Below are 21,131 nucleotides of genomic sequence, written 5' to 3' on the forward strand. Positions count from 1 at the left end.
ACTTGTAGGAGAAAGTCTTTCTGCTATGATATTGATTCATACAGTACAAATTTTTTAAAAGTCAATGTTACAGGCAAAGTTAATTACTAAATGTATCCAAATTGAATCACTTAATGTAGAATTTTCATTATAATTCATTTATCAAAATCATTGTCTATTGTTTAGGTAAATCTCATAAGAATCTTTTAAAATGTAACTATTTTCCATTTTCAGGAAAAGAATCTCTTGAGATTGAAGTAATAGAAAGCATATTATATAACATATAGAACTAGAAGGATCTTAGAGCAAAGTGAATGAGTGATTTGTGATCCCACAACACATAGTTCATGTCCTAGTTTAGGAGCCATGTCTCCTGATTCTCAACAATCATATGTTTGTTTCATTAGACCTCCTAAAATGATTTACTTTGAGAATTTTCCTCCTCACCTTTCCCTCATATCATTGGTAAAGATACGATTTCTTCCAAGATTCTAGAAGCACAATCTATCCAAAGGCATATCCGCTTCTATTGGGGAGCAAACTGGAGGCCCATCCAAAGGTCCTAGGAACAGAAGAAATGACTCAATGAAATGACCCAAGATCCCTCTGAAGGACATACAACATTCATTTTATACAGTTGTATACACACACCCACACACGGACAGAATGTATGTCCTATGCAGTTCAGAGACTGTGACTCCTGAAAACTGAGTAGCGTCTGATTTCTTGACCACTGCCCTTCCCCAATCCCCGCCTCTGCTGTTTTGCCAAAAGAGGAGAGGGAAGAGAAGGATAAGTAATGCTTTTGGACTAGAAAGCTCCACATGAACCTCCAACGCCAATTTGGCTTTTCCTCCAAAAGTAAAATTTCGGGAGCTGCTGAAGTGCAGCAAAGGTGTGTTTGTCTAGAACTCAGTCCACACAGGCGGGTGAAGGTTCCGAGGCTGCTCTGCCGCTTGCCCTCCAGCCAAGCTCTGTGCCCTTTCTCATGTTCTTCAGTTCCTAGTTCCCTCCCTGGAACTTATTTCTTTCCTCTCTTGGGTCCCCACAGCACCACCCGAGCCAGTCGCCAGCTGGCTGTGCCTGGGGCGGGGTCAATGAAGCGCAACGCGAAGAAAGTACAGCTCTCCACCGGGGAGAATAAAGAGCCCCAGGGCGTTGCCTATGAGGGGGTGGAGAACCAAATGGATGCCACAGAGGAAGATGTATTTAAGGTAAAGGGATTCGGGGGCGACTGGAAGATGCTCTGAAATGTGGGTCCTCGCCCTTCCTTGCAACTGAATTTCCACTACTTCCTTCAGAAGTTTTCATAGGTGCCTACTGCAGACACGGCTTGGAAATCCGGGGAGTGCTGCGTGTGCGCCCGTGTCACTAGAGTTTAGGAAAAACTGGCGTACAATGCTTAGAAGGGAGTAGCAACTTTAATCTTGGTCCTTCTTCGCGTTCTCCTTCGTCTTGCCTCATCTCCTGCCTTATCATTTGAAAGGGGGGAGGGGGGGGAGAAAGGGAATGATCCAAACAGGACCCAGGTTCAAGCTGACACGAAGGGAAAAAGGTATGGCTAGGTCTTAAGCTCGTTCGTTTAGAACAGAGAATCCAATGTCCTCCTGTAGCTTTACACCAGTGCATAGCGCATCCTTGCATAAGTGGGTAAAAGGAAAGTTTTGTATATATGCTTATCTATGTGTGCGTACTTTTAAATGTATGATTGAGGGGAGGCAGTACCATATTGAACTCTTGGCCCAAAGAATTTAATTAAAAGTCCATTTCAGATGCTCCTGGGAACTTTTTTTTGCCAGGGAGATATTGGGAAGAAACTATATCTTTTATAAAGAATGTCTTAAAGACTACCCCAGTAGATATCCTTACTTTATTGATATAAATAGGGAACCAGTAGAGATTGTTCTGAGCTCATCCCTTTCCCTCTCAATAATTTAATTTACTCCAGGCTTCTGACATTTAAAAAAATCCATACTTTTTAATTGTCTTAGAGAACAGTAAGGTTCTTTCTGTGAACTTTTTCCTCTAATAATGAATACACATAAGGTAATGTATGCTTGTTAACTGACTTAGTAGAGGGATGTGGCAAACATAGCAACAGCATTTTAGCAAAACTTGACAGAATTTGGCAGCATCTTTACAGGAATGTGGCATAGGATTTATGCTTTCTCTAAAATTCTACTTTATCAATTTCCTTTCTTTTATTTTTTTTCTATAAAGAGACTTTCTATGAGGTAATTCATTTGGATGTTTCCCTTTATGGGGGGGTACATTGATTAGATTGGCATTGGTTTGATGAAAAGAAGGAATATCTAAGAAGCTATTAGAGGGAAAACAAAGACAAATGATTCAATTCTCTTTTCCAGAAAGTCTTATCTCATCTTAAAAAATATAAACAATCTGTTTTTGTTATTGCTGTTTTTGTTTTGGAAGTCAGTTTAATAAATGGTTCCCAATTAATAGAGTAGGGGTCAGGAACTGTCAACTTTTTCAGTTTAATGAACTCTCAGATGAAGAAACATCTCCTTCTAATAGTTTTAGAGATTAGGGAATTGAGGCACTGAGAAGGTAAATGACTTTCCCAGATTTTCATAGTAAATGACTGAGGCAGGATTTAAATTGGGGTCTGTAATACAGGATCGTATTTTTCTATAAACTTGGAGAGTTGCCAAGAGCCCTAAAAAAGTAAAGTGACCAGCCCAAGAAGTTTTGTCAAGAGACAGAGCTTGACCTGAAGACTTCCCAGAAGAATGGCTTGCTTTGGTCTCAAATTAGGAAGTGCCAGGAGGCACTGGAACCTCTGTCCCTCCTGACTCCAACCCCTACATTCTCTCTAGAATGCCACAAAACAGTGGATTTTGTTGTTTTGGAGATTAGGCAAAATTTTCTGCAAGTATTTAACATATTTGAAATGCTAATGTGAAGATAAGTTACAGCTATTTACAGTAAGTGCAACTAGTTACAGTAAGCTACCTACACTAGATGCTATGAATGAGTTGGTGAAGAGCCCATCTTTTCCTACTTTAGTGTGGTCAGGGCATACAGTCTATGAGTGTGTGTGTGTGTGTGTGTGTTTCTGTCTGTCTCTGTTGTTGTGTGTCTCTTTCTGTTTCTCCCTCTGTGTCTCTCCATCTCTCTCCATCTTTCTGTCTCTCTATGTGTGTTTCTCTTCCTGTCTCTGTCTGTCTTACTGTTGTCTTTGTATGTCTGCGTCTCTGTCCCTCTATTATCTCAGCCTCAATCTCTCTCTCTCTCTCTCTCTCTCTCTCTCTCTCTCTCTCTCTCTCTCTGTCTCTAAGGCTCTGTGTCTCTGTCTCTCTGTGTTTGTTTCTGCCTGTATTTCTGTCTCTCTCTCTCCCTTCTTTTCCCTTTCTTTCTGCCAGGAAGGTTACCACTCACCCCCTCGCAAAGTTCCCAGCAATGTATCACATCATCCTTGGATTCCCTGGAAGGGGAGTTCTAGGAAGATGCCCTTCTGGATGATACCAGTCTACCGTCCCTATATCATTTAACTTCTAATCCTTGCCGTGCAAATATAAACATTATAGAATTAAGAAACTAAGAGTTGTAAGGAACCTCAGAGCCATCTAGACCAGGGATTCTTAACTTTATCTGAATCCTAGACTCTTAGAAGTCCATGAAAGTCTGCGAACCCTTCTCAGAGTAATGTTTTCTTTCAATACATAATAGAAGGAAACATTGTATTTCATTTAATTTTTATTGTAAATTAAGATCCTTTTTTTCCTACCCAATTTCATGGACCCCTTGCAATCTCTCCATAGAGATTATTAAATTAAAGATCCTTGCTTCAGACAAACTCATGTCATCTTTTTAGTACCAAGCTCTAGTTCAATGTGTATTTTTGAAAGTTCAACAAGTTTATAAAGATCCTAGCTTTTAAAGGTTAAGACTATTATCCTCAATTTCTGTACTCAATTATTCCTAATTTATTAATAATATTTATTACAGGATGATGTGGTTTTGAGGGCAGTGAAAGGTGACCTCCCCCAATTTTCTGATATTGGCTCACACCTTAGTTTTTGTAAGTTCCATTCTTCCCTTCTACTGTGTTTAAGAAATCTTATATTTTGTTCTGTCAAAGCTTTGTCAGGTATCAGGATATGATTTGTTTTATATTTATGTGTCTGCCTACCTTGAGTACCCTTAAAATTTGAGAGCAAAACCTTTTTTTTTTTTATTTACTGAATAGCTTCTAGCCATTAGCAAGGTACCTTATCCAGAGTATCTAAGTTGTAAATATTTTTTAAATTTAGAGAGGCAAGCAGGAGGTAGCCCCTAAATGTATATTTTCAAGTAAACTTTTTTTTTTGCTTTAGCCTAAGAGAAGGAGTAACTTCAAAACTGTAGGCACTGGAGGAGGGCCATTGAAAGAAGTAGTTTTAATTTGGGGCTTTCAATATGTCTTTTTTGACAGATAAAATCTTATTTAATCTGCTTAACAATAACACTAATCTTCATCTCTCTTTATATTACATTTATTTTTGCAGTAGAGATTCACAGACTAGTGTCATTTTTTATTTCTCAGATGCTTTTTGAAAAATAGTGAAGTATTATTGTAACGCATTCTAGTGGACACTTTAAATTTTAATTGAAGCCTTTTGTTTTCTCACCTTTTTTTCAAAACTAAAAATTTATAAATTGAGTGTTAAATAATGTTTCCAAGAAGAAAAATGAAAACCAGCAGGTATTTTCCATGATTGAGTAGAATCTCAGTGAAGCATGATATATGTTATCTTGTTTGATGTTCATAACAACGGGAAGGTAGCTGATACAGTTGATAAAGCACTAAATCTGGAGTCAGAAAGATCTGGTTTCATTAACTGAGTTACTAGTTTTTTGACTCTTGGATGAATCACTTACTCTCTGTTTTCCTCAGTTTCCTCATCTGTAAAATGGAGATAATAATAAATGGGTAAGTGACACGGTGGATAGAAGATCTAGATTCAAATTTAACTTTACACAGTTACTAGCTGTGAGATCAGGGGTAAGTTACTTAACTGTCTATCTCAGTTTCCTCAATTGTAAAAGGGCAATAATAATGAATTCTATTCCCAGAGTATTATGAAGATGAAATGAGATAATATTTGTAAAGCACTTAACAGTCCTCCTTCCCTTCTTTCTTTCCTTCCTTCCTTCTTTCTTTCTTTCCTTCCTTTCTTCCTTCCTTCTTCCCTCCTTCCCTCCCTCTCTCCCTCCCTCTTTCCTTTCCTCTCTTCTTCCCTTTTTCCCTCTCTCCTTTCTTCCTTTCCTTCCCTTTCTTCCACCCTCCTTCCCTCCCTCCCTTCTTCCCTTCTTCCCTCTCTCCTTTCTTCCCTCCCTCCCTCTCTCCCTCCTTCCTTCCTCTCTTCCCTCCTTCCTTCCTTCTTTCCTTCCTTCCTTCCTTCCTTCCTTCCTTCCTCCCTCCTTCCTTCCTTCCTTGCTCCCTCCCTCCTTACTTCTTTCCTTCCTTTCTTCCTCCCTTCCTTCTTTGCTTCCTTCCTTGCTTCCTCCCTTCCTCTCTCCCTCCTTTTCTTCCTCCCTTTCTTCTTCCCTTCCTTTCTTTCTTTCTGTCTTCCTTCCTTTCTCTGCTTTTATAATGATGAAACTGGATAACGTTCGTAATGAACTTTCCAAATCTTAATGGATAATATCAGTCCTAGTTGTTATTATTACTAGTGATGTCATTATTAGTTTTGTTGTTACTAACTTGTGAGGTAGGTATTATTATTATCCTCATTTTCCAGAGGAGGGTACTGGTGTTGAATGATGTTAGGTGACTTGTACAAGGTCACAAAGCTAGTTAGTGTCTGAACCACTATTTAGTGGTATAATCAAGTGTTTTGGAAATTGGTTGAATGACTGTATCCAGAGAATATTCATTGATGCTATTTCAAAAGATCATTAGTTGAGAGTCCCAGGTATCTATCAGTTCTTGGCTTATACTATTTAACAATTTTATCATTATTGTTTGTCCTTCATTCTTGAAGAAGACCTTGACATCAGGCAGATGATGCCATGATTTGCAAGTGAATTGGATTTAAGTGAGGAAGGGCTGTGCAAGATGCCTGCTGTACTTTTCCTCCAGAGCCACTCTGAGTCCAGTGGCAAGATATAGATTAAGACAAAGATTGAGACAACTGGAGCTAGTCTTGAATGAAATGGGAGACTTTGGCCTTTTAAGGTAAGGTCTTCAATAGGTCTCATTTTGACTGAGGTCACACTGATTCAGTCATTAAGGTTAGGTTGCAGATATTGTTGTTATTTGTCCTTCTTTCTTGAAGAGTATCAGAACATCAGGGAAATGATGCCATGACGTGCAAGTTCATTGAATTTAAGTGAGGGAGGGCTGTGCAAAGTCACCTCTCTAATTTTCCCCTCCAGAGCCATCTGGTTTCAGTGACAAGATATTATAAGTCTCCCTTCTAGTTTTCTACTTTATTTCACTAACTTTCTTGGGAAACATATTAAATTAGCATAGACTTGCTAAAATATTTGATGATATATGATGATTATGACAATGATGGCTAGCTATATGTAGCACATCAAGATTTGCAACTTTACATATGTTATTTTTCAACATTATAAGTTAGTTATTATTATTCACATTTTGCAGAAGAGAAAATTGAGGCTAAGATGTTAAGTTACATAGTTAAACTATGTCACATAGTTAAAAATCTGAGGCAAGATTAAATTCAAACTGTTGAAAAATGATTAATAATGAATTTCTTTAAGGGTAATTTAATTTTCTCTATGCCTTTGTTAACATCAGACTCAAAGCAGAAGTATGTAAATATAAAGAAAAAAGTATGTTAATGTCCTAAAGAGGATGAAAAATATATGCAAAATATTTTATTAATTTGCTGAAATAAAATACTTCATTTTCTTTTGCAACTTCAAAATATTTTTTCAAAGGTTATAACAATTATATGAACAAGTGTTTCATTTGTAATCTAATAGAGAATTTTAGTTCTACAAGTTGATGCTATTTCATTGATGCAAGAGTTCAGTATTAGAACTCTTTTTTTATCTTAATGCATTACAGCAGTATTTCCATGAGCTCTTGATTCTGATATACACTTAATAGAGTATCATTGAATTTCTGTTGACATTGGGCCACTGAATGAGTCTATAAACTGGTTTTACTGGCTCCATTAGATGGAATCCAGTTGTCCAGAGGGAAAATTAACTACAAAACTGAAAATTGTAGGCAAAAAACCTCTAAATTAGACTTAGCCAAAAAAAAAAAAAAAAAAAAAAAAAGGAATAGGTAGACATTTTTGTTAGGGATGACAAATATTGAAGAGAATCTAATACTAGGTAGATTTCATAACTGATCCATTATTGAATACATGTAAGTTTTGAGGATGCCCTTACCCTATGGTACTGCTACAGCATAGATTTTAATAGTAACTACATAAGATTCATTTTGTAAAGTTAAATGTGGTGAAGGAATTTTTTTTTATGCAAACACATAAATTTGGAGAGGACTTTTTTTTTTCCATATTCAGACTGTTTTTTTTTTTTCAGAATGGAAAAAACCCACCCTTATTACACTCTTATGTATACAGCAATGTCCTCAGCACTTTAAATCCTTCATTTCAGTTGTTTATTTGTTTTCATAGAAAGGAAAGGTATTTGCAAATTCACTGATTTTGTGTCCTTTTCTTCAGCTTTTAGTTAGGAATATATTGAACCCAGGGCAGAATTGTGTACTGAAATACCTCCATTTGCTTTGTTTTGTGTTTAATTTTTAAAATAAGAAGCATTAAATGTGTGTTAACACATTTCTGATTGTCAAGAGAAAATTCATGTTTGGATCAATCAAGTTTACACTTGAAATATAGTTAACTTTGGGGCAGAAGCAGGGAAGCACAGAGGGTGTTCACAGGCAGATACAGAATGGAGCTACAGAAACAAGAATGCATATTATATTCAGAGGAAAGTAAAGAAAACAGCCTGAGGGGGGCAGGAGAAAGAAAACTGTACATGTTGGTGAATATGAGGAAATGAGGTTGGAGAGGTAATATGTTGCCATATTATTAAAGGCCTTAAAAGCCTTGGATTTAATCCATGATACAGTAATTGGGGAGCCCTTGTAGGTTATTGAGCCAGGGAATAATAAGATTGAAAAAAATTATCCTATTCATCTTGCAATGAAGTATAAATTGATTAGAGGGTAGATTAGAAATTATGAGACAATTATAAAACCAGGTTTTATTTATTTTCCAGGTTTCAGTATTTTAATGGACTTTATTATTTTTATTTTCCCCAGTTATATGTAAAACAAATTTTCTTTTGGTTATACTTGTACATTCTTTTTTTACAAATCACCATATGAATCATGTTGGGAGAGAAAAATCAGAACAAAAAGGGAAAACCTGCAAGAAAAAAAAACAGAAAAAAAAGTTGAACATAGTATGTTTTTATTTAGATTTTTTTTCCATCCAAAATTTATTGAGATTACCATGGATCACTGAACAACTGAGAAGAACAGTTTGTCTTAGCAGATCATCATACAATCCTGCTGTTGCTCTGCACAATGTTTTCCTGTTATGCTTGTTTCATTCAGCATCATTTCATGTAAATCTTTACAAGCCTTTCTAAAATCAACCTTTACAAGCCAATCTAAAATTAAAATTGTTTTTACAGAACAATAATATATTCCATTACTTTCAAATACCATAAAATTCAACCATTCACCAATTGATGGGCATCCATTCATTTTCCAATTCTTTGCCGCTAAAAAAAGAGCTGCTACAAATATTTTTTGCATATGTGAGCCCTTTTCCCTTTTTTATGATTTCTTTGGGATATAGACCTAGTAATAGCATTGTTGTGTGAAAGGGTATGCACAGTTTTATATCCATTTCGATATAGCTCTAAATTGCTCTCCAGAATGGTTGGATCATTTCACAACATCAACAATATATTAGTAATACAGTTTTCCCACATCCCCTCCAACGTTTATCATTACCTTTTCATGTTACCTTAGCCAACCTGATAAATGTGAATCAGTACCTCAGAGTTTTCTTAATTATGATTTCTCTAATAGTGATTTAGAGGATTGTTCCATATGACTATAGACAACTTTCATATCTTCATCTGAAAATCTTTTTCAGGGGGGACTAACAGTGGAGGGGGTGGGGAGAAGGAAGGGAAAAAAATTTGGAACACAAAGCTTTGCAAGAGTGAATGTTGAAAATTATGTGTATATTTTGAAAATTAAAAACTTTAATAAAAAAATTGGAAACAAATTCTATTCTTGCAAGACAAGACCTGTGTTTACAAACTTATTTTATGCAGTGCCTATCACATTACCAAATTTGTTGTTGTTGTTCACTTGTGTCTGACTCATGTGTGACTCCAGTTGAAGTTTTCTTGGCAAAGAAATTGAATTCATTTGCTATTTCTTTCTCTACTTCATTTTACAGATGAGGAAATTGAGACAAACAGGATTAAGTGAGTTGCCTATTTGCACATAGTTATTAGATTTCTGAGACTGGATTTGAACTCATGAATATGAATTTTAATGACTCAAACCTTACACTCTCTTTACTATGCCACACAGCTGTCCCCATGTTACCTCCACAGTTCCAAATATGCAATAAACAATTTTTAGATAATGATAATCCTTTTTAGGCTATATAGAATAATATGTAGAAAACGTACAGAATCATACTTTGGGATATAATAGGAGGTTAGATTGTTAAAAAAAATATTTTTGTTTTGAACGCCATGCTTAAATAAATGTTTTTAGTATATCACTAATCATCTTTTTATGTAAAACTAGGTTATTTTTAAAGGAAATGTAAAGAGGTTACAAAGCTTCATCATGAAAAATCGTGATGGTTTATATAGATATGATGAACTGAATGCCACGCCCTTGCATCATGCAGCTGCACAAGATCAAGTTGAACTGCTGGAAATGATTATCAATGACTCCTCATTTGAAGGTAACTCAAGGTTATAACAGGTATATATCCTAATGTTAACCAGTTCCTGTTCCATATAAGTCAATAATATCCCTTCAATAGAGCATAAACTTAGGAAGATGAAGAAAGTGAGTGGAGAAAACAAAAAGCAAAAAACAACAACAACAAAAAAAAAAAAACAACATTTCTGGACCAAAGCTCTTCATGAGGGATATATAGACTATGAAACAAATCCAATCCCAGATTTGGTAGTTTACTAGTTCCTGAAGTGCCAGTGATATCATAATCACATTGGAATGAGCCCTACATTAATTATTATTCTTGTATATTTATGCATTATAGGAAATATGTATATATGCATAAATGCATACATGTACACATATAGGGAACCTCGTGATGTGAGGTGTTTAAATATGTATACATTCATGTGTGTGATAATACATATATACATATGTATAATTAATTAAGAGGTAGTACAGCATGGTATATTGAAAGCTAGCCTTCATCAGAATACTTGGGATACCTGGTTGCTTCTGGCAATACCCAGGCTATCTGACCATGGACAAAACATTTAACATATTACTGTTCTGGTCAACTGCCTAATGAGCTATAAGGTGCAGAAAAGATGCTAATCTTTATTGATACGGACAGCTCCTCTTTAATCAGTCCTTATCCCAGTGAAATAATAGATCTGTTCAGCAGTTAAATTAATCACCTCCATCTGTCTATGTAGACACTCACATATATTTACAATGTATAAAATATATAAAATTGAATAAAATGTAGATGCATTCCTCTGTGAAATATCTGTTAGGAAATCTTCTTTTTGAGCAAAGTTGTTTGTTTCCTAAGGGTGAATTTCTCCAAATTAAATACAAAGGAAACTTCACTGGGAAACATTCAGTTATCTCTACCTTTGTCAGGGTCTGGGTCTTGTTTTGCTTCTGTTGTCACTGTTTCTAGCTTGGTAAATTATGTTCAAAAGGCACTCAGGAAATACTTGATTTGTCGATAGAGTAAAACTAATTGTGTTGTTATTAAATCTTTTGAGAGAAATTTTTATTAAATAACCAATTATGGGGGAGATGCAAGTGATTTTTTCCCCTTCCTAGATCCTCATTCATGCCATCCTAGCATCTGAATGACATTGTTGATGGTTGAAATTGGCCAAATCCCATCAGGTACCTGATTCTGGGTGGGATTGCTCCTTTTAACTAGAAAACCTTACAAAAAATTCAATCCAAATAAATTCTGGCACATTTTGTTCCAGTCTAAGCAGAGTTGATTCTCCCTCCCCCCCCCCCCCCCCCGCCCCTTTTGTCTAGATTGATCTAGGCAGAAGTAGTCTAGATAACAGAAATCTCTATCTCCAAGACTAAGTGATTAGAGTAATTACAATAAACCCACTTCTCATTATACTATTCATTATTCTCCTTGTTTTCTTAAATTTATTTTATTTTTAATTTATGCAATAAAACTAGTATTTCAACAACACATTGAAATACAAAGATGATTGAACATGAAACTGCAAATTTCCTATGCATAACATGCTATTCTTTCAAATATATGCAACAAAATTATCATGTAAATTTCTCCCCCCCCCCTTTTTTTCTTCTCTCCTTCCACCTGCTATTGTACAGATGGCTACTATTAGATAGAACACCCATTTTTCCAAGGGCATATAAGCATTCAATGGGTTGCATGAAGAGTGTTTAGCCTCCAGTAGTATCACTGACACCTTATATTAATTATCTGTTAGCATGATTAATAAAATGATTAATTATCCAGAAACTGTCTCTTGAACTTTTTATATGTCATATAGTATGGCCAGAAGAAAAGAAATTGTTTCTATTTTATACTGCCTTTTTTTCCCTCCTAGGACTGAATATACTGGATATTTCAGGAAATACCCCTTTGCATTGGGCTGTTGAAAAAAATCAAGTTGAAAATGTTAAATGTCTTCTTAGCAGAGGAGCTAATCCAAACATTTGCAACAACAACTTGATAGCACCCATTCACCTAGCTATTCAATGTTTTCATAATGATATTGTGAAGGTAAGGCTACCATGAGAAGTATGCATGTATTTGTGTGTATATGCAGGTATTTGTGTGTGTGTGTGTGTGAGCAAGATATAGAGAGAAAGAGACAGAGACATAGATAGAGATGGAGACAGAGAGAGACAGAGACAGAGAGACAGAGAGGTGAGGGAGGGAAAAAGAAAGGGAGGGAAGAAAGAAGGGAGGGAAAGGAGAAAGGAGGAAGGAAGGGAGATATGTGAGGGTGAAAGTAGGTATGTATAATTCATGAATCCTTTTTCACAATGCAGTTGTCTGCAGGTGAATCAGGTTGACCTGTCAAACTCAGAACAAACAGAAATTGTGTGATTAACACCATTTCTGAACAAATTAAATGACTCACCCTCTGAATAGCATAGGAATTAGCAATATTTTTTTCATTGGTCTTGGAAATAGTCATAGCATCATTTTCTTCAACTGTTGACAGCATCACACCATCATCATGAAACTAGAAAAGGTTATAGAATTGGATCACTCAATTCAGGAAGCCTATATGTACATACATATATACATACATATATATACACACGCGCGCGTGTGTGCGTGTATGTGTATTCTGTTTCAGGAGTACCTTTCATTAAATACAAGTCAGAAGAATCAAGTCAACAAGCATTAAGTGCTATGTGCCAGCTACTCTGTAAACCCCTCAGAATAAAAAGCAAGGCATAAAAGGCTTAATTTTCAGTTTAGGGAAGACAAAATGTAGCCAACTTTGCATTAACAAAATAAATACTGGATAAACTGGTCATAATGATTTAGGAAAAGGCTTTAGCATGAAGAAGGATGAATTCTTAAAGAAGATAGAATTTTAGTTGGGACTTGAAGGAAGTTGGAAATGAAGATAGGGTTAAGAGAATTTTAGGATAAGGAACAACCAGTGAAAAGGCCCAGAGTTGGAAGATGGAGTGCCAATTTCTAAGGATCAGTAAGGAGGCCATTGTCACTAGAAGTAGTGTATATTGAGAAAAGTAAGATGTGACATGACTGAGAAGAAAGAGTCAAATTATAAGTGTCTCTGAATCCAAATAGATGATTTTATATTTGATTCTGAAGGTAACAGAGAGATGACCTTGCCATATAGTCAAAATGAGGAATAATAATAGAATTTGTACTTTAATATATTAAGTGGACAAGAGTAAGACCTTCAACATATCGCATCCTCTATATAGGATTTTTAAAAAATTGTACAAAAGTTGCTCCAAATGAGATATAGAAAAATTATATTCTCTAGCATTTTCCATTAATTATATCAGAGATATCATTGTCCCATGTATAAAACAGTGCTGGCCATGCATGGAGTGAGGAGAAACCTTTCAAGTCATAGATCTTATATTTACTAACTCTCTGTTCCAGAATAATTTGCTTATTACCTCCCAGCCTTAGTCCTTCACCTCTAGGATGAGGAAAATAATAATTGAATTACTCATCTCTTGAAAATGTCATGAAATAAGTACTTTGTGAACCTGTATAAACAATATATACCTCTGGGTCATCATTTTTTCAGTATTGAAATGTCATGTGGACTGAAGTAGAGATAATCCTGTCAGTGTAGGAAAGACCATGCTTTGGAATCTGGAACACATTTTCTGATAAAAAAAAAAAGAACACCTTATGAATGGTGGTCTATTTAGTTCATTTTGTAGCCGCTTGTACATATAATCATAGGCCATGGAATGGCCACCTGCCATTTTGGAGAATGTATTGCCTTCAGATCAGGATGTACCTAGATTTGAGGTATACCTCTGATTCATTCTGACTGTGAGACTATTACTGATTTCTTCATTACCACTAGACAACTGTAAGATATAGCAAGTATCATTCTGCTTCAAAAGAGGGAACTTCCAACTCAGATGAAGTCACAGAACTGGTAAAAATTAAGAATGTGTAAAGAAAAAATCCAGAGAAATTGTAAATTTGCACTGGTAGCAGGAATTTCTATCTGATGAAATCATATGTCTAGATAAAATATAATACTCATTTTTTCTTTTAAAACTGACCAATAATATTTAACATTTTAATGATTTCAATTGTATAGGGAAGACAAAGGGGAATTTTAAAATTTCCTAGCAATATGTTTTATTTTCCAATGAATCTCACCATCCTATTTCATCTTTTTTTTCCCTCTTTGCTTATTTTAAGGCTTCATTTGTATTTGACTTCTTCCATCTCCATCACATATGTAAAATGTTTTTAAACCCTAAAGTGCTATATAAATAGTAACTATTGTTTTCTTCTAGAAGATGTTATTCATCTCTTCACACTAGTATTGTAGAACTGAACAAGAAAAAGACTGGAGATTTGTCTTCAGGAATATTAGGGATTTGCATTGCTTCTGGGAAGTCACTCCAAATGTTTATAGAGACTATTTGTATCTGACTTGTGGCTGAGCATTCCAAGCTCCTATTTGTCACAGTCAGGCACACTAACTTGATTCTTGACTCTTACATAGTGATGTCATTTTGGGCCTCTTTGAGAACAAAGGATGACAATCAACTAGAGTCAAGGCAACAAATACTTTTTTAATAAATTTATTTTTTTTTTTTTGGTGAGGCAATTGGGGTTAAATGATTTGTCCAGGGTCATACAAGTAGGAAATGTTAACTGTCTGAGGATGGGTTTGAACTCAGGTTCTCCTGACCCTAGGGCCAGTGCTTTTTCCACTGTGCCAGTATTTATTTAGTACCTACTGTGTACCAAGCACTGCAATCAACTATGTACAAACAAGGAAATGCAGAGTAACTTCAAGTTGATTATCAATGGGCTTAGGATTTTTCACTAGCATTAAGAAGCATCAGGGAAGGCTTCCTGTAGAAAGCAGGACTTTAGCTGGACCTTGACACAAGCTAGGGAATGCACAAGAAGGAGATGAAGAGGGAGAAGATTCCAGGTATGGGAGACAATCAAAGAAAATGCTCAGTCTGAAGATGGAGAACTAGTGTGTTCAAAGAATAGGAAGAAAGGCAGTGTTAATGAATTACAGAGGATGTAGTGAGTGGTAAAATGCAAGAAGGCTGGAGGTTTAAAAAGGATCCAGTTTATGTGAGCTTTAATTGCCAAGTAGAAGATTTTATACATGATCTTGAAGTCAATAGGGAGTCACTTGAGTTGACTGAAGTGTGGGAAGGAGTTATAAGATTATATCTGTATTAATGGAAGATTGTTTTGACAGTGGTGAAGGGTGGTCTAGAGTAAAGCAAAAACTTGAGATATGGAGATTTAGTTATGACATGATGTTGTCAGTGTCAGAGGAGAGAAAGGTGTATGTGTGTGTGTACATATATATAACATATATATATATATATATATATATACACACATATATGGTGTTATAAAAGTAGATATGATAAGATTTGGCAACTGATTGAACATGGGAGTAAAAGAGTGAGGAAACCAAGATGTCACCAGTTGAAAGCCTGAGTGACTGGGTGGAGGGGGGAATGAAGAAAAAGAGAAGTTAAGAATAAGGGAAGGTTTTGGAGGTAAGATAATGGATTTCGTTTTGGACATGTTAAATTTAAGAATTCTGAAACCATAGTTGAGATTTCTAATAAGTCTGTAAAGATGTAAAGTTGGAGGATAGGAGAAGTAGAGGCTGAACAAATATCTGGGAATCATCTGCTTAAATCCATTCACCTCTATATAGACCCAAGGGATCCATATTAAAATATTACCTTTACAGCATTTTCAACTTTACAGAAGTTCTTTAGAATGATTACAAAACTGTATATCTCCCAGTTTCTGAGCAAACTGGTACCTTCAGTATACCCTTCTCTGAATATGCTTCTTGTAGTCATCTAGAAATGGCAGAAATTTTCAAGAGCTGGGTCGCTAACTCTAGCATTTTAATTTTTAGAAGTAATTGCTTTATGTTCTTAGTCCCATTTTACTCTCACTCCTTTAGACTCTTGTTTATAAATCAAATAATGGTAATATTGGAAAGAGAAGACTAGATAGCCACTTGTTTCTCACATCTGATTTTAGAATTTCCTAATGAAATAAAGCTTAGACCTCTGACCTATGAGGTCTTTGCTTACCCTAAACATCCCTGATTCTGTAACATCATCCACAAATAGGGTTCACAATTCACAGGTATAAAAAAATTACTATCGAAATCTTACTTTTTTTTATAAAATAAAGCTTTTGTGAATTCTTACTTTTAGTAAATTTGTTTTCATTAGTTCAAGTTGTAATTTTGGTTCTTAACAGTTTTATTTCCTTTTCTCCATAGATTTTGATTGAGCACAATACTACTGATGTTAATTTAATAGGAGAAAATGGAAACACACCCCTGATGCTGGCCTGCTCCAAAGATAATAGTGAAGCACTAAAACTTTTGGTTTGTATAGTTTTATTTTTTCAAATTTTTTAAATTCAAAACTTCAATCATTTATAAGTAATACTTATGTTACAGATCTCACAGACTGGTTATAGATAAAGTAATAGGGAATTGTGAGTTATTATTAGAATTTATTTTAAAAGATACATAAGTACCTTCTCCAGAAAAAAAAAAAAAAAAACTTTTCCAGTATTTTATTATCTTAGACTGCATGATTAAGGTACTGTCAAAGATACAGTCTGTCTGTATTTCAACAAAGTATTTGGTGATGTCTCTAATATCTTTTTGGCCAGGTAAATAAATGAGAATATGTAATCAAATAATTGTCCAGTTAGCTACATTTATATCTTGAATACTAACAATACCAAAGAGTACTAACTAATTGTTGTCAAACTAGAGGAGGATTTCTGACGAATGACTTTTTATTGAATCTTATTCTGTTCAATGTTTTAAACTTCTTGAGGGAAGGCATACCTATGAATTTTGCAGAAAGAGATAGCTCATGTATCAAATAACAGAATAAAGAGCTCAAAAAATCTAACTACCTAGATTATAATATCAGAAGACATAGAGTTACAAGGTGTGGTGTTCTCTTCTTAAAAGATAATGGTTCTCTCTGAGCAGGTTTCTTGGGGAGGTTTTCTGGAGGCAGCCTTAGTTTCAGTTCCAAGTAATAATCACTTCAAATATAGCCAGATCCATAAAATCCAAACTTATTTTCTCCTTCCTTGATTCCAAGAGCTCTTGCAGCTTGTATTTTAGCTCTTTCAGCTTCTGCCTCTAGCTCTCTCCTAATGTTTCCAGCCAACACAAAGGTAGAATATGGAATGAATCTGACTCCACCTCCAAGAGTGGGCTTGTGGGCTTCTGTATCTCCCAGAGTACTCCTTGGCCCTGAGAGCTTCTTGCTTATATGCTGTTCACTGAGTACACATCAATCATCATATCACTGGGAAACCATTATTTGTTGTATGATTAAATCAATGCTAAACTAGATTTAAACATTGTCTCCTCAATTCCACTTAGTACCTTGTTTCAAGTTCTGTCCCATAACATCTCCTCGTAGGATCAGATCAATCATACTGAACCATGCTAAACTAGATAATTATTTTCTCTATCAACTCTAATGAGTTAACACTTTGTAAGGATTCCAGTATCTCCCCCTTATAAGCTAATCAACATGTTCTTTTTTTTTAAATTCTATTTTTAGAGCTTTTTATTTACAAGATATATGCATGGGTAATTTTTCCACAATGACAATTGCAAAACCTTTTGTTCCAACTTTTTCCCTCCTTCCTCCCACCCTCTCCCCCCGATGGCAGGTTGACCAATACATGTTAAATATGTTAAAGTATATGTTAAATGCAATATATGCATTTAATAAATGCAATATAAAGTATATGTTAAATGCAATATATGTATACATGTCCATACAGTTTTTGCTGCACAAGAAGAATCAAACTTTGAAATAGTGTACAATTAACCTGTGAAGGAAATAAAAAATGCAGGCAGACAAAAATAGAAGGGTTAGGAATTCTATGTAGTGGTTCACACTTATTTCCCTGAGTGCTTTTGCTGGGTGTAGCTGGTTCAATTCATTACTGTTCTGTTGGAGCTGATTTAGTTCATCTCATTGTTGAAGAGGGCCAGGTCCATCAAAATTGATCATCATATAGTATTGTTGTTGAAGTATATAATGATCTCCTGGTCCTGCTCATTTCATTCAGCATCAGTTCATGTAAATCTCTCCAGACCTTTCTGAAATCATCCTGCTGGTTATTTCTTACCGGACAATAATATTCTATAACATTCATATACCACAACTTATTCAGCCATTCTCCAATTGAGGGGCATCCACTCAGTTTCCAGTTTCTGGCCATTACAAAAAGGACTGCCACAAACATTTTTGCATATACAGGTCCCTTTCCCTTCTTTAAGATCTCTTTGGGATATAAACCCAATAGTAGTGTTCTTTTTTTAATAAATAAAAAATAGTCACATAAAACTAACAAAGTAAAATTTAAAAGAGATCATTTGGAATTGTTCATCTTAAATTCATAAATTCAATTGTTGCAGAATACAACTGCATGAGTCACAGTTTAGTGGCAATGATTGAGGAAAAAAACAGAGAGGTTTTAGTTGGTCCCTGTAAAAGTTAGCATGGTGACGCATTTGTTTCCAAGTCTAATGCAAACTAGGGCTGCTTTTATGGGAACATATAATCCAAAACAAGTGAGATGTTAATCTTGCACTATTTTATATTAGAATTTATCTGGACCTTTTTTTGTTATTCAAGACTAGGCAATCATTTTATTTTTATTTCTATTTTCAGTTCTGATTTCTTTCTCTTCTACTCTCATTTCCCATTCATTGAGAAAGCAAAGAAAAAATACTACTAAAATGAATACTTGGGCAAAACAAATTGCTACAGCAGTCATGTCTAAAAGAAAGAAAGGAGAGGATTCTGGAAAGATGGCAGAATAGGTTGAAAAAAATTCCAAGCTCTCCAAATTTCTCCCACAAAAAAAAGATCAAATTATGCACTAGCACAAATGTAGAGTGGTGAAAGTAAACATAAGTTGGGGCAGAACATTTGTCTTTTGGGGACAAGTGGAGATGATCCAGAATAGAAATTTTGTTTCTGTGAAACTTACCTGTGGGCATGTAGGAGGAGGGAGACCTAAGGCCAGAGGTATCAAATCCCATACTCCAACACTAGAATTGATTACAATAAGAAGCTCCTACTAAAACAAACAAAAAAAGCAGACAACAGAGAAAGAACACAACTTTAGAAAGTTAGTAGGGGAATAAAAAAAGACCAAAGTTTGCCTTCAGAGGAGAACACTGAAGCAAAAATATTGTTTCCTTCACAGAGAGTAACATCAAATGATCATTTGACAAAAAGGAATTTACAAAGGAATTTTAAAGACTTCAGAAATCAAATGAGAGAGATTAAAGATAATTTTAAAAATAAGAACAATCCAAGAAAAACAAAATTATAAAAAGAAAATCAATCAAATTTAAAAAACATCCAGAATCTTTTTAAAAATTTAATTCAATTTTTTAAATTTAGTATTTTATTTTTCTCCAGTTATATGTAAAAATAATTTTTAACAATCTTTAAAACATTTAAGTTCCAGATTCTCTCCTGTCTTCCTTTCCCATCCCCCACCTCCATTGAGAATGCAAGAAATTTAATACAATGCATCTGTATATTAAAGCAATTGACATGAAGACTTTTTATGTGCCTTCCTAGGCACTGGAGTTTTTCTGTTAATTTGCCATACTAGGTCATAAAAGATCTCATTGATGTTTATCTTTGATTTAGCGGAAGATTCTAAGAATGCACAGTTGTTCCATTGTCTTGCTAGGTTCTGTCCTTGCTCTTTACCTACAACTCTTTTATCTTCCAGGTCACACTTATTACCAACAAGAATCATTGGCATATCATCAGTATCTTTAACTCGAAGTATCTGTTCTCAAAGATTTTGTAAATCATTAAATGTGGACTGTGCTATGATGGAGTAGACCAATGCAAAGCCTTGTCCATTTTTCATGTATAAATCTCTCATTGCTGTAAATTGTGTGGTCATATAAAGTATTTTCATATTAGTCATGTTGTGAAACAAAACAGAGACAAAAAAACCCAAGAAAAATAAATTTGAAAAATTTGCTTCAATCTATATTCAGATTAACATTAGTTCTTTCTCTGGATAAGAAGAATGGTTTTCATCATATGTCATTCAGAGTTGTCTTAGATAACTGTATTGCTGAGAATGGCCAAGTTGTTGACAACTGATCATCTTACAATATCACTATTGCTTTGTACACAATACATTTCTTTTTTTCTAGTAAATTTATTTATTTTTAATATACATTGTTTTATGAATCATGTTGGGAAAGAACAATCAGAGCAAAAGGGAAAAAACATGGGAGAGATATTTAAAAAAACAGAAAAAAAGAAGTGATCATAGCATGTATTGATTTACATTCAGTCTTCTTTGTTCTTTTTCTGGGTACAGATGGTATTTTCTGTCCAAAATCTATTGCAATTACTTTGGATCACAGAACCACTGAGAAGAAACAAATCTTTCATAGTTAATCATCGCACAATCTTGCTATTATTGTGTACAATACATTCCTGGTTCTACTTGTTTCCCTCAACATCAATTCATGTAAATCTTTTTAAAATCTTTCTTTCTAAAATCAGTTTGTTCATCATTTTTATAAAACAATAATATTTCATTACCTTCATTGACCACAACTTTTTCAGCCATTATCCAGTTGATGGGCATCTACTCATTTTCTAACTTTTTCTTACCACAAAAAGCTAGACAAATATTTCTGCACACGTGGGCCCTTTTCTTTTCTTTATGATTTCCTTGGGATGCAGACTCAGGAATGGCACTTCTGAGTCAAAGGGTATACACAATTTCATAGCTTTGGGGACATAGTTCCAAATTGCTTTCCAGAATGGTTGGATCATTTCACAACTCCACCAATAATGTGTTAGTATCCCAGTTTTCCCACAACATTTATCATTACTTTTCCCTATCATCTTAGCCAATCTGAGAGGTGTGAGGTGGTATCTCAGAATTGTTTTAATTTGCCTTTCTCTGCTCAGTAGTGATTTAGAGCATTTTTTCATATAAATATAGATGGCTTTAATATCATAATCTGAAAATTGTTCATATCTTTTGCCAATTTATCATTTGGGGAATAACTTGTATTCTTATAAATTTAACACGTCTTTATATATTTTAGAAATGAGACCATTATTAGAAATATGGATTGTAAAGATTTTTTCC

General features: G+C 34.8%; 1 protein-coding gene across 1 annotated transcript in view; it reads left to right on the top strand.

Annotated features, from left to right (window-relative positions):
• The first annotated feature begins 1,031 nt into the window (after positions 1 to 1,031).
• Positions 1,032 to 21,131, top strand: part of TRPA1 (transient receptor potential cation channel subfamily A member 1) — a 78,926-nt gene continuing 58,826 nt past the window's right edge. Inside the window, exons 1-4 of the mRNA XM_031946268.1 lie at positions 1,032 to 1,193; positions 9,770 to 9,932; positions 11,791 to 11,966; positions 16,216 to 16,323. Coding sequence (XP_031802128.1) covers positions 1,077 to 1,193; positions 9,770 to 9,932; positions 11,791 to 11,966; positions 16,216 to 16,323 — 564 coding nt within the window. The 5' untranslated portion in view covers positions 1,032 to 1,076. The remainder of the gene's footprint in view (positions 1,194 to 9,769; positions 9,933 to 11,790; positions 11,967 to 16,215; positions 16,324 to 21,131) is intronic.

The sequence above is a fragment of the Sarcophilus harrisii genome, chromosome 1, assembly GCF_902635505.1.
Source record: "Sarcophilus harrisii chromosome 1, mSarHar1.11, whole genome shotgun sequence".
Classification (NCBI taxonomy): Eukaryota; Metazoa; Chordata; class Mammalia; order Dasyuromorphia; family Dasyuridae; genus Sarcophilus; species Sarcophilus harrisii.